General features: G+C 36.2%; 1 protein-coding gene across 1 annotated transcript in view; it reads right to left on the reverse strand.

Moving 5' to 3' along the window:
• Positions 1 to 13,207, reverse strand: part of LOC129266969 (uncharacterized) — a 248,295-nt gene that overhangs the window by 117,024 nt on the left and 118,064 nt on the right. Inside the window, exons 103-116 of the mRNA XM_064104176.1 lie at positions 12,965 to 13,117; positions 11,710 to 11,850; positions 11,113 to 11,211; positions 10,345 to 10,449; positions 8,145 to 8,297; positions 7,016 to 7,156; positions 5,724 to 5,822; positions 5,256 to 5,354; positions 4,934 to 5,071; positions 4,089 to 4,238; positions 2,437 to 2,535; positions 1,799 to 1,951; positions 880 to 1,017; positions 293 to 391 (exon numbers count right to left, since the gene is read on the reverse strand). Of these exons, the coding sequence (XP_063960246.1) occupies positions 293 to 391; positions 880 to 1,017; positions 1,799 to 1,951; positions 2,437 to 2,535; positions 4,089 to 4,238; positions 4,934 to 5,071; positions 5,256 to 5,354; positions 5,724 to 5,822; positions 7,016 to 7,156; positions 8,145 to 8,297; positions 10,345 to 10,449; positions 11,113 to 11,211; positions 11,710 to 11,850; positions 12,965 to 13,117 (1,767 nt within the window). The remainder of the gene's footprint in view (positions 1 to 292; positions 392 to 879; positions 1,018 to 1,798; positions 1,952 to 2,436; positions 2,536 to 4,088; positions 4,239 to 4,933; positions 5,072 to 5,255; positions 5,355 to 5,723; positions 5,823 to 7,015; positions 7,157 to 8,144; positions 8,298 to 10,344; positions 10,450 to 11,112; positions 11,212 to 11,709; positions 11,851 to 12,964; positions 13,118 to 13,207) is intronic.

The raw sequence follows: 13,207 nt of genomic DNA on the forward strand, positions 1-13,207 counted from the left end.
AACACCACCTGGTCCAAGCACCATCTGGTCCAGTCACCTAAATACAATACACCAATATAACAATACACCTTAACACCATAAACTTGGGCTAACTATGATTTGGTCTAAGGCAAATTATCATTAAGTCTAATGCACAGATGTCCACTTACTTTGCATTTTTTCAAACATTTGCTTCACAAATACACCTTAACATGTTGACTAAGTGGTATTATATAAAGTGGATGGACTTGGGTTGGTCTTATATTCATATATGCAATTTTAAGAAATTTGAATTTGATGCTGGAACTGTTACCTTGTCTTGAGCACGTAGGTCCGTTGAAACCTTCGGGGCATTGGCATTCTCCATCGTTACAGGTTCCTCCATTCTCACAGGGTGGATTGCATTCTATCTCTGCACATGGATAAAAGAGCAAAGAAATTCATTCTTTTTATAATATTCCAAGAGCCATGACATATTCTCCAAAACTGAACATCATGTGAAAAAAAATCTAAATAAGCTAGCTGGATTCTTGATTGCATGCAGCCAAAATATAAAATCTGAAATTGGCAGGCCATTACCTTTTTACAAAAAAAAATATAATAAACACGATAGATTCTCGACTGTAATGGGAACAACACAACACATTGTCAGTTGACCAAGTTTAATTAGATGAAAGAATTCACCCGCAAAGCCAAGGGCCCGTTTCACAAATAAATTTCAATTGCACAAATTTTCAATAACCGTTTAAAGCTACTGAAATTATTCTATTTGATTAGCTGATGGTAAACCTTTTACAGACATTTTGCATTTGTAATATTGTGACAAGTCTTTAGGAAACAGGGCCGAGTTCACCCTTCAGTGTATGGTATAGCTAATATACCCAAAATAATACTACTAACCAGCATAGTTGACATTGGTATATTTAACATCAGGTCCTCCGGTGCAGTAGTAAACACCAAGGTCAGTCTCTCCAAGATTTCTTATCACTAGCTCAGAACTCATGTTGTTCAAAACATTCACAAAGACATTGCTCACATCTGTTAAAAAGGCAGGAAATAACATAAAGATAAAGTTATAATCAAAATATCTTACATCTTATTTTCTTTCAGAATTTTCACTTGAATTATATATGAAAAATTTAAAAAAACAGTGAAGATCAATGTCCGAGACAATAATAAAAGCACAAGCATCAATAAACATGGTCTTGAAGTACGTTAGGTGCTCCAGTTTAGTTTTTGAATTTGTGGTGTTTATTTATGAATTGAAATGTAACTGAACCTCTATTATTCTAACCCTATGGATTTTATATGGCAGAAACATATATCACGACATCAACTCAAACAAAGATTTTAATACAGAGATTAAGTAATGCTTCATAGACACTGGACGAAGTTAACTAAATACATTATAACTGTAGTCAGCGGACAGTTCTAACCCATACCCTGTCCAAGTGAATCCAGAATAACAAAAAGAATAGAAAAGAATAAGCCTGGATAGGTCAGTGAAGAAAAAATTTTGGTGTACGCTAGAAACTTGATTCCTAAAGATATATGATTGATCTGTCATTATACCAGGGGCCCGTCTTACAAATAGTTGCAATGTTTGTTAAAAGAAATTTCTAGATATGAATGTATATCCATAAATTCATTGATTTCTTGATAATTTGGTGTGTTCTCCTTTGTTTACAAAGAACATTTTGCAAATTTCCTGTAGAAAAAATTATGACACTGATGGATTTCCATAAAGTTACGATTGATTGGATCAATCGTAACTCTTTGTAAGACAAGGCCCAGTTTGCAATTCACAGGAGCCTCTTACCACCAAATTGAGCAGGGATGAGTTGTCCATTGCGGAACCATTGAGGGCGCTGTACAAAATGATCTCCTTCCTGGACCGCACACAAGTATCTGATCTCTGATCCTGGTGTCGGTTGAAGCTCAGGGTCAGGGGTGATTGATATGTAACCATTAGCTGGAGGAAGAAGAAAATATTTCATCTTAGCCTTTGATTTTTTGTTGGTACCACACATTGTACTAGACCCTCCTCGCTATTTTAAACTCGTGATACTTTTTTTCATTTCAATTCTTTTTGTTGGACAACACATGTCCTGTTGATGCGGTTTTATTTGTACAAGTGTAGAAATATTTAAGTCCATAATTCACTTTTTTTTTTCTTTCAGACTTTATTGTAATTTAAAATGTTCATGTAAGGTATATTTATTAATACAACTAGAAAATTTAACAGACTGGCTTTCATGTACTAAGAATAGATTTGTTCTTGTAAGTGTTTTGTTACTTGGCCAACCTCGGTACTACATTATTATAATTATTTCTATTTTTATTTTCATCATCTTCAACTTCAAGTGCCACTAGACATGCTAATAAAATTATAACTACCCTACAATGAAATATTTTGTCCATAAATATTATAGTAGTGTGAACTCTCCCATTACTTACCAGGTACTTTACATTCGGTACCAAGCCAGTCTGATGTACACTGACAGACCCCATTCACACAGTCCCCACCATTTCTACACACTGGGATACAGTCAGGTTCTGTGAGAAGCATAAAAAGAGGCAAAAGTGACAAAGAGTAAAATAACATCAATTCAATCCAATTCAATAATGGTTCTATTAAAAAGAATAACGCTGCATACCAGCCCACAGGCTGAATTGTGCATGTTTTCTAAAAAGATATTACATTGCAGGTATTGATGACTCTACTTTAGTAGTAGAAGAGACAATATTAATTACTTACAGGCAGTGGTCTTCTGAAACCTTCTCCTGAGGCAACTGCATAAAATAATAAACCTTTCATACATCAAACCCCCCCCCCCCACCCATTATTTTTCCATTCTAAATCTCTTCAAGAACTACTCAAGCCATAATACCACAGCATACAAATGTCTCAATAAGAAACTGAATATAGAGACAAATCATTTCAAGAAGTTTTTAGTTTCATGTATAGACTTTAGAAGTACATCAGGCTATCAGGGCTATTTGAAATTGCATAGTACGAACGGTGTTAAATTATCATTATTATCATCTTCATTATTATCATTACCATTATTATCACAAAAATCATCATCAATTATTATAACAATCATAATTTTCATTTTCATCATTATTATTACAATTATCATCATAATAATTTTTGCAATCATTACAACTATAAATATCATTATCATATTCATCGTTATTACCACTAAAGCAGATACGAACCAATAACGCCATCTCGAGTCCTAAACTACTCATACCTGGCCAGTTTCCTGACCCATAATGCTAGTGTAGTCTACTAATATAGACCCACTTGAATGATAACATGCTAATTAACTACTCAATACACTTATACCGCAATATCATGTTACCAAGTAGCAAAACAGTTACTTTTCCTCTCAAAACATGTTAGTTTCTCTGTACAAATACAATTTATTCTCTGAAGTATTAGTATATATCTGAAAACGTATATTTTAAGACTATGTATTCATAACACACAGTCAATGAGAGATCACACACAGTTCACTCCCCCTTTAATATCATTATGATTATCATCATTATTATTAATACAATTATTATGATTTTCATTATCATTACTATTATCATTATTAACAATATCAATATTATCATCACCATAATGATAATGGCTGGGATCATTACCAGCAGTCAATCACAAATCAGGGTGCTACATAAGCACTTGCCTGATTGCCCGGGGCAAGTAAAGGTTAGAGTCGGGCAAGTGTTTTGAAGTAAAGACCAAAACTACTTGCCCAAATTGGGCAAGCAAAATTCTCACAGTAGAATGACCAAAGTTAGGGTCGATATGATATATTGACCCTAATTTTGGTTATGGCAGGCATAATAAAATCACTTTGGAAAAGGAAACACAATAACAAAGTAGATCAGTTCATGTCAAAGGACAGAACAAGGTCAATAGTTTATAAAACCGCAAAACTATATTTTTAAGAGGTAAAACTTTTTTTCAATGATTTTTTCAGGCAAGTGAAATAGATTCTTGGGCAAGTATATTCCAACTATTTAAAAATTTACTTGCCTAACCGGGCAAGTGCTTCTAAAAAGTTATGTAGTACCCTGCATAAATCAAAACTTGCCTTCTCCTGCAACCAGCACAGTTCTAGTTTCTGTGAAAGGTCCAACCATGCAGGAATAATCTCCTGAGTTAAAGGCCTGAGCATTGAACATGACAAGTTCTGTCTTTAGGTGAGTGTGATGGTAGGTGCCAATGGCTTCATCAAGAGTACCTACAGATAGGAATAAATGACAGGTTTATCGATTAAGTAGAAAAGGCGTCTTGAATTTGCTTCCTCATGTTGTCTTTCTCTCTCCCTTATTTTTCTTTGCACTCCTTCATTTTTTTCCTTTTCAATCCCTTTATTCTCTGTACTGCATTCCCTCTTGTTGTTTTGTCTTACAAGATTGTTTAATTTTCTGATGTTCTAAAACAAGACATCACAGAGTGCCAATAGCATTATCAAGAGTACATACAGAAAAGAACCATTGATGAAAATAGCAGAAACAAGGACTTCAATCTCTTTCCATTTTCTTCTCCCTCTCTTTATTTTCCGAACTACATTCCCTCTTGTTGTTTTGTTTACAAGTTTGTATAATTTTCTAACGTTCTATTAAAAACAAAATTTACACTGTCACTTGTGATATATTTTCTAATTTCTTCTACTCCCCCTCTCTCCCTCCAAGTCCGATGGAGGTCATACATGTATGATTTCTTTTGGCCATTTCTGTCTGTCCATCAAAAAAAATATCACTCTCTTTATTTGTTTCCCTCTCCCTCCCTTAATCTCTCTCTCTCTCTCTTTCTCACACACAATTATGCACTTTATCTTTCCCCTTCTTTCAACCAGTCATGCAGATTTATCCCTTCATTCACCAAGAACACAATCACAAATGATGTAACCAATGAAACTTCCTAGAGACCTACCTTCGGACACCTTGTCTCCCTGAGAATCCAGCCACATAGGACTACCGTAGGTATCGTCATTGACCTCACACACAAGACGGAGATCATCCCCCGCCATGATGATGACATTCTCTGGGCCATCGATCGTGAGATCCACACCTTATGAAGAAACCAAAAACACATATTAGAAAAATCTTACACATCTGGTGAAAAGTCCGAATTTTGTCTCTCCTGCACCAAGCCCTAAGGTAGGTTTTCATTACTGGAGGCATAAAAAATGGAAACGGCAAAACATGTTACAAGATGGAGAATTTTCTTTCAATTTCAACATTCTACTTCTAACCTGGCATTTCACAGGCTTCTCCTCCATATCCGTCAGGGCAGTTACAGGCTCCAGCAAGGCACATCCCACCATTCAAACAGGGTGGGTCACAGATGAGAACTATAAAAGAAATAAAGAAACAGTCATTGGACCACATACGATTGCAATGGGACATTGTTTGAGAAGATCTTGACACCAATATCCTACAGAACAAAAAGGAATTCTTGAAATGTTTGAAATAGAATATTGTTTGAAAAAATCTTGTCACTAACATCCTACAAAACAAAACGGAATGTCTGGGGTGCTACAAAAGGATATCTGTGAATGCTACTCTTTAAGGAGCACTTGTCACTAATATCCTACACATCGAAAAGAAACACCTTTCATGTAAAACACCATACTGTTTTGGATTAAGCATGCAATATAGGTTCTGTTATTTTGTGAGCTCTCCTTTCATCAATAAAAAATAAATATTTATAAATATCTTACTTCTCTGTAGACAAGCTGGTCCAGTGAAGCCATCTCGACAGTAACACTTGCCCATGAGGCAGGTTCCTCCGTTGAGACACTGAGGGATACATGCAACCTCTGACAAACAAAAGAAAAAAAGGATATTTCAATAATAATAATAATAATAAAAGAGCGTTGACATTGTGCAGCTACTATGATAATATATTCTGCTGCGCATAACAAGGTGAATGATACATATTATAGAGTATTACTGAAAATATAAGCCTTAAGGTGTGCTTTAAACAGGCTAACTGTGGGTGATTCCCTTACTTCAATGTATATAATGACCCCTGTGACCTTTGCTCTTTGAATTCTGTACCCCAAGCTAATAAGATCACCATCACTCTCATATGCATTACTTTGACTGAATTTGAGTCATTTCATCAAATAGATCTGCAGTTGCCTCCATGAACAGGATAGTCCATGTACAAAGCCTATTTGTCTTTGACCTTTGTACCCCCGAAACTAATCAGACCATCAACACCATATATGCACACTTGGACTAAATTTAAAGGCAATCTATCAAGTAGTCCTTTAGTTGCCTCTTTGAACAGGGTTATCTCTGTGAAAGCCTATTTGAATGACAAAATTCACCTGTGCGGAATAGAGGAGCAAATGTAAAGCATTTGACAGAATCTTAACATCACCGATGCTGAAGAGACTTCTACAAGGTATTACAGCACAGACAAACTGCACTTCTAGTTCACCAAGAGTAACAAGACGCATTGCTACCTTTACCTCTGTTTTTCACACAGTGATCAACATCATCAATGGATGTGTGTGTTTTAACTCTATGCCAACACAAACAGATATTTGAGCCTATCTGAGAAATAGCAGATTAAAACTAAGTTTAAGTTCTGGTATAGAAATCAAAGTTCAATAGGAAATGGTTGGAAGCAATCCTGAAGTGTTTATCATACACCAAAATGCTTATCTATAACAACAAATTTTAAATTAAAATAATTAAGGCTTGCTTGAAATTATATTCATTTCATTACCATTTGCTTTTCCTGGTGTATCTAACACAGGAAACAACCTGTGGGACCGAACTGTAAACGGACAGGCATGTTTCAGTAATTTTTCTGATCTTCATTTGCTCATTACTCTCTTATTATACATATTCCTGAAAAATTGTTTGGCAATATCATTTATTGATAGATTTTTTGTATGATTATGTGTCAGTTTTGTTCAATTCTGTTAACTATCTATTTTCTATTGTTACCAGTACCAGTTTTATTATTTTGAATGTGAAGCATTCTTCAGAATCTCACCATCTACGATGATGTTGAAGAGTCTTCTAAGAGGCCCTACGGCACAGATGTACTGTCCTTCGTCCTCAAACTGGATGTCCATAATGAAGAGACGTGTTGCGTACTGGGATATCTGCTCAGTCTTCATGTGAACATTACCACCTGAAATTCAAAGAGAAAGAAGATGCAATCGCTGGTGAAACAGGGGTCTGCCAACCGTCAACCCAGATCCAAGACAAAGGTAATGCACTGGTCCGCTTTGATAAAGCATCACTTTTTTATTGCCATCTCCTTTGAATACTGAATATGGCATAAGACGTTTCTTGTTTCAAGACGGAAAGCAATGGAACAAGTTGATAGCGTACATCCCTCCTGAAACTTCTCTTACTACCTTCAAGATAAAGCTTCGCACCACATTAGCTCAACACCTATTATAATTCCCCCTTACTGCATGCTACCCATCATCCCCCATCCCACTTTTTTTTTTTTTTTTTTTTTATTTGTATAAGTTGTAATTTGTAGTCGTACCTTACCGTGTATAGGATTGATTTATGTTTTCTTTTATATATGTATTTGTTGTACATTGTATTTTTTAACGTGTCCACTGGACCGCTCAGCAGAACAGCCTGTGGCTGAAGAGGGCCATCCAGCCCACGAGTGGAGAAGAAATAAATTAAATACAATAAATAAAAAAATCCCCTTTGGGAGGACAAAGTGAATATTTATGCTGTCTTCTAATAAAAGTAGGGTTAAATATTCATTGCTAAGCAATTGAGGGATCAACTGATGATGAGTCCTAGTCATTGAGTCAAAAAAATCAAAATATTGCAGGCTATATGCCTATATAAATTAGCATGATGCCTAGAGACCTTTTGAAACATTTATTTCTAATATATTCTACCAAATGAACCTGTTGCTGGCATATCGCTACAGAAGTTTGATGCCAAACTACTCCACAAAGTCACCAGATTCATTAGAAGAACCTGAGATGTGCCACTGTATAATTCAAACATAAACTTGTGTCCCATAGATAAGAATTTCATTATACACAAATTTAAGGATACACCATGACACAGACTTGGATCAAATCTTTCATGGAATCAAAAGATTTACACAGGCAGACGAACAGCATGATTGCAAGACGACTTACCTAATCCCATGGGTTGGATTTGCTGTCCCTCTGGGTTAATCCAGATTGGTGATCCATAGGGATTATCCTGAGGTACCTCACAGATGTAGCTCACATCGGCACCGAGGATTGGATTATCCTGATCCGGGATCCTCACCCGAACAATGCCTTCATCTACAAGAATATCATACAATAGTTTTAAGTGAATGTTCAAAAGAAGTTACATTTGTGTGAATGTTAGGAGACTACATGTAGATCTATCCCACACTTACAACAGTTACTCTTGTTCCCTTTGTCTACCATGCCCGATCCCATCCCCCCCCCCACCATACACCCTCAACCCAGCCCTCCCAATCCTCTCCTCCACTTGCTTCTTTAATACCTTCATCAGGGTTCCCACAGATAAATTTGAAAACAGAATTCCATGACTTTTCTATGACTAAATTGCTGCTTTCCATGACTTCCCATGACGTCCCAGGAGTTATGTAGAATTTGGGATGTCACAAAACTGGGAAAAATTGATATCATGAACACCAATTATAATAGCAGAGTGTGATCACAGAGTATGAGAGTTGCGAGACACGACAAACGGGAAAGCTGCCATAGCCAAGAGGTAAATGCAATTCCATGACTTTTCCATGACTTTTCACAAATTTTCAAAATTCCCTGACTTTCCATGGCCAATTTTTTTCTAGGATTTTCCAAGACTGTGAGAACTCTGTAAATCTACAAGAAAATCATAACAATATATGATTATTGCACTTTGCTCTACAGCAAAGCAGCATAATTACTCTGGCTCCAGCACAACAGCTTTTACACACACTGCATAGCCATTACTGCATTTTTAATTTTTACTCATTTGAATTTATTCTACACTCCATGCATTTCAATCCAATTCAACCTGGCTCCTGCGGAGCTCTGTTCCTTTAAATACATATGAATTCAATTTCAATTCTATTCAGGAGACTTCAACTATAATCAAGATGGTATAAGTCAGTATAAATTGGTTCAGATTTGGTATACTAGTGAATTATCCTTAATTCAAATTCACCAGGGCTCCGTAACACAAAGGTTTGCGATAAATTGCAAATATGAAAGAACCGCACTGATTGGTCCCTGGTCAGTATTTTAAACCTAATGCGCGTGTAACATTGACATTGATTGGTCGGTTCATTTAGAGATTGATCGCTAATCTTTGTGTTATGGGCCCCAGGAGACTTCAACTATAATCAAGATGGTATAACTGTATAAATTGGTTCAGATTTGGTATACTAGTAATTCATCCTTAATTCGAATTCACCTGGGCTCTGTAACACAAAGGTTTGCGATGAATTGCAAATATGAAAGAGCTGCACTGATTGGTCCCTGGTCAGTATTTTAAACCTAATGCGCGTGTAACATTGACATTGATTGGTCGGTTCATTTAGCGATTGATCGCTAATCTTTGTGTAACGGGCCCCAGGAGACTTCAACTATAATCAAGATGGTATAACTGTATAAATTGGTTAAGATTTGGTATACTAGTAATTTATACTTAATTCGAATTCACCTGGGCTCCGTAACACAAAGGTTTGCGATGAATTGCAAATATGAAAGAGCTGCACTGATTGGTCCCTGGTCAGTATTTTAAACCTAATGCGCGTTTCACATTGACATTGATTGGTCGGTTCATTTAGAGATTGATCGCTAATCTTTGTGTTATGGGCCCCAGGAGACTTCAACTATAATCAAGATGGTATAACTCAGTATGAATTGGTTCAGATTTGGTATACTAGTAATTTATCCTTAATTTGAATTCACCTGGACTCCGTAACACAAAGGTTTGCGATGAATTGCAAATATGGAAGAGCTGCACTGATTGGCTCCCGGTCAATATTTTAAACAGAATGTGCGTGCAACGGTGATCTTGATTGGTCATTGGTATTTAGCGATTGATTCAACTTTATAATAATAATAATAATAATAATATAGAGTATTTCTAAAGCGCCAAATCCACATTGATTATGTGCTCAAGGCACTGCGAAAAGGAAATAAGATAAAAATTACATGGAGCAGGAAGGGACAAAGATAAAAGAAGCACAGTCATGACAATGAAAGGAAACTACTAGAAGGCAATTTTAAACAAATGGGTTTTTAGAGCAGTTTTGAAATTATCGATATTTGAAATACTACGAATCCACGAGGACTGAACTCAATTCAATTCATATACAATCTAATTTACCTGTCTGGTTACACTGTGGACCAGTGAATCCATATTGACAGTTACACACACCATCCACACACTCTGCTCCATTCAAACATGGTCTCAGGCATCTCCTCATCGATGCTACAGAGAAAACAAAGTGAATCATAAAAATCATAAATACTTGTCAACCTATCAATTCACAAATAGGGGTGTGTGTATTTGAGTTTTGTCAGACGTGTATCAATCAGATATGATTATTTACGTCTGGGACCGACCTTTAACGTCACCATCCGAAAGACATGACCAGGGCTCGAATCTCGAACCTCTGCATCAATTTGTAACTTCCCCACAGCTTGGATTACAGGCGCACGCCACAATAGGAAACAATTCATATCAAAATGAAAAATACAGGGACACTAAGAATATATAGCTATGCAACCTATTAAATATCTGTGCTGTGTCTTTTCTAAACCAAATTTCCGAATTTGCAGCTATGTATGGACAATACGTCAATGTACATTTAGTTAAATTCATACTTATACTTTATTATAAATGACACTAATATGAATAAAATTTAATCTCTTAGGACACACTCCTTCAAAGTATTAATAATAGAAAGTGAAAAACTGAAATGAATTTGCATAAGAATACAAATATTTCAGAATACTGCTTTTTTAGGAATGAGATATTTGAAGATTTGCATGCTGGTACAGATGACAGAAACTTTATAACAAATGGTTTAAAAATACTTATAATTAAACTTACACCTATACCAAAGTTTTAACATATGGTTTTGAAACTTACCCAGCTGTCCACACATTGGTCCAGTGAAAGGAAACTGACAAACACATTCTTGATTGATGCATTCTCCTCCATTCAGACAAGGGGGTTCACATTCCTCAACTATGGTGAAAGATTAAGAAAAGCATGTCTGAAACTTCACACAAAAATTATCGATGAAATACTATGGGTATATCATGCATGCATTGACATGTATTTTTATTGTAAAACTTCTCAGTGAATTGGTTAAAAATAAGAAAAAAACAATATATCTCACTGATATTTGCTGTATTTATGTTTTCATATTTTTATTTATCTATATAAGATTTATACAATTCAGCTGATGCTGTAAATTGGTCTTAAAATGAAATACTATTATTATTACCATTATTACACATATTTTGTACGACACTTTGACGAAAATCAGAGCAGGGCTTCTCTCGCAGAAATCCTGCAAACAGCTTTTCAAGACAAATTATCAGTAACCTTAGACAAAATAATGGGGACTGCAGGAAAGCTGTAATCAAAAGATGCATAGCATCCTAATAGCAGGAGTCCTGCTAAAGACTCGGCACAAGCTTTTGATAAACTTGCCCAACATGACATGCTTGCGATACTCACTGTTGACAATGACGTTGACTGACGATTGGAAGTCTCCAACGACACATTTGTACGTTCCTGCATCCAGAGGGGACACGCCCACAAGGTTTAGTGTTGATGAAGCCGCTGAGGTCTGTACGGTGTGAAGATGGGCAATGCCTCCTAACAAGTAGAAGAAAGATATAATTTTAAAGTATGATACTAGGTAACCTAGATTTTGGCTGCAGCTATTTCTCATCAACCAATATACATTCTTTGCCTTGGAGGCTTATTTGTATTATTACATAAAATGGACTAATGAAATGGTTCAATAGAATTTTCTACAGAATCCACAAATGATATGTATTAAAATTTAAAAATTAAATGCAATGGACCCTCATTCTAATAATGGAAAAAGTTTATGTATATCATTGGTTATGTGCTGTTTACATAAATATTGATATTTTCACCACTATAAACATTATTTTCATTATAAATGCATCTCAATTGTTCATAATTGCATTATTCCTGTTTTATGATGATGTTACCAGGGCTCAGTAACACAAAGCCTAACGATTGATTGCACGCTTGATTTTTACGACTGATTGTGCATTGTAGTCAATGGAATCAATCGTTGATATATGTGTCTACGATCATTGCTAAGCTTTGTGTTCACATTTGGTGTTTACCCCCTGCTGTTTCAAGTTTGGTGGTTACCCACTGCTGTTATTATGGTGTCATCTGCACATTAACACAGTACCAAATAAAGCTCATTCTGGAATATATTTCACTAGTCATAATATCATTTTGATCACTTGAAAACTTTAATACGTAATGAAGCTAGGGATGGCGATCAGAATTGTGTTCACCAACACTGAACTTAAGACCTCCCAATACATAATAATAATAATCTGCTTTTATATACAATTTAGCACTAAATACATCAGAACGACGTGTCTAAGCGCTTTACAGATATATTATTACCCCGGTCATCGGATTCAATCAGTCATTCCTCCACTCCCTGGGGAGTATTTAAGTCAGTCGCCAGTGAGGCACACACAGTACTGGACAAGCTACAATGACTTTCACATCCTACCGGGTACCCATTTAGCACCTGGGTCGAGAGTGGCAAACTGTGGATTAACGCCTTGCCAAAGGAGGCCAGACCGTGGTGGGATTCGAACACACGACCCTCTGTTTACAAGGCGTGAGTCAGAACCACTACACCACGGCTCCTCCACAGGGAGCTAGGGAGCAAGAATTTGCAATGTGTAAAAAAAAATAGAAAATTACTGACCTTCATCCAACGGCTGTACTGTATCCCCTCTTGGGTTTATCCAGGTAGGATTCCTGTACTGACTGTTCTCAGCGATCTGACAGACGAAGGAGACATTGGTACCGATGTTGTAGACTGGACTCTCAGGTTCTTCGATGTCAATCATATTTGGTCCTGGGAACAAAGGAATGGCAAATTTGAAATATTATGTAATGAAGAAAATGTATGCAGGAATGCCAATTTTTCAACTTACTGGCAGAGTGG

This window comes from Lytechinus pictus, chromosome 8 (genome assembly GCF_037042905.1).
Source record: "Lytechinus pictus isolate F3 Inbred chromosome 8, Lp3.0, whole genome shotgun sequence".
Lineage (NCBI taxonomy): Eukaryota > Metazoa > Echinodermata > Echinoidea > Temnopleuroida > Toxopneustidae > Lytechinus > Lytechinus pictus.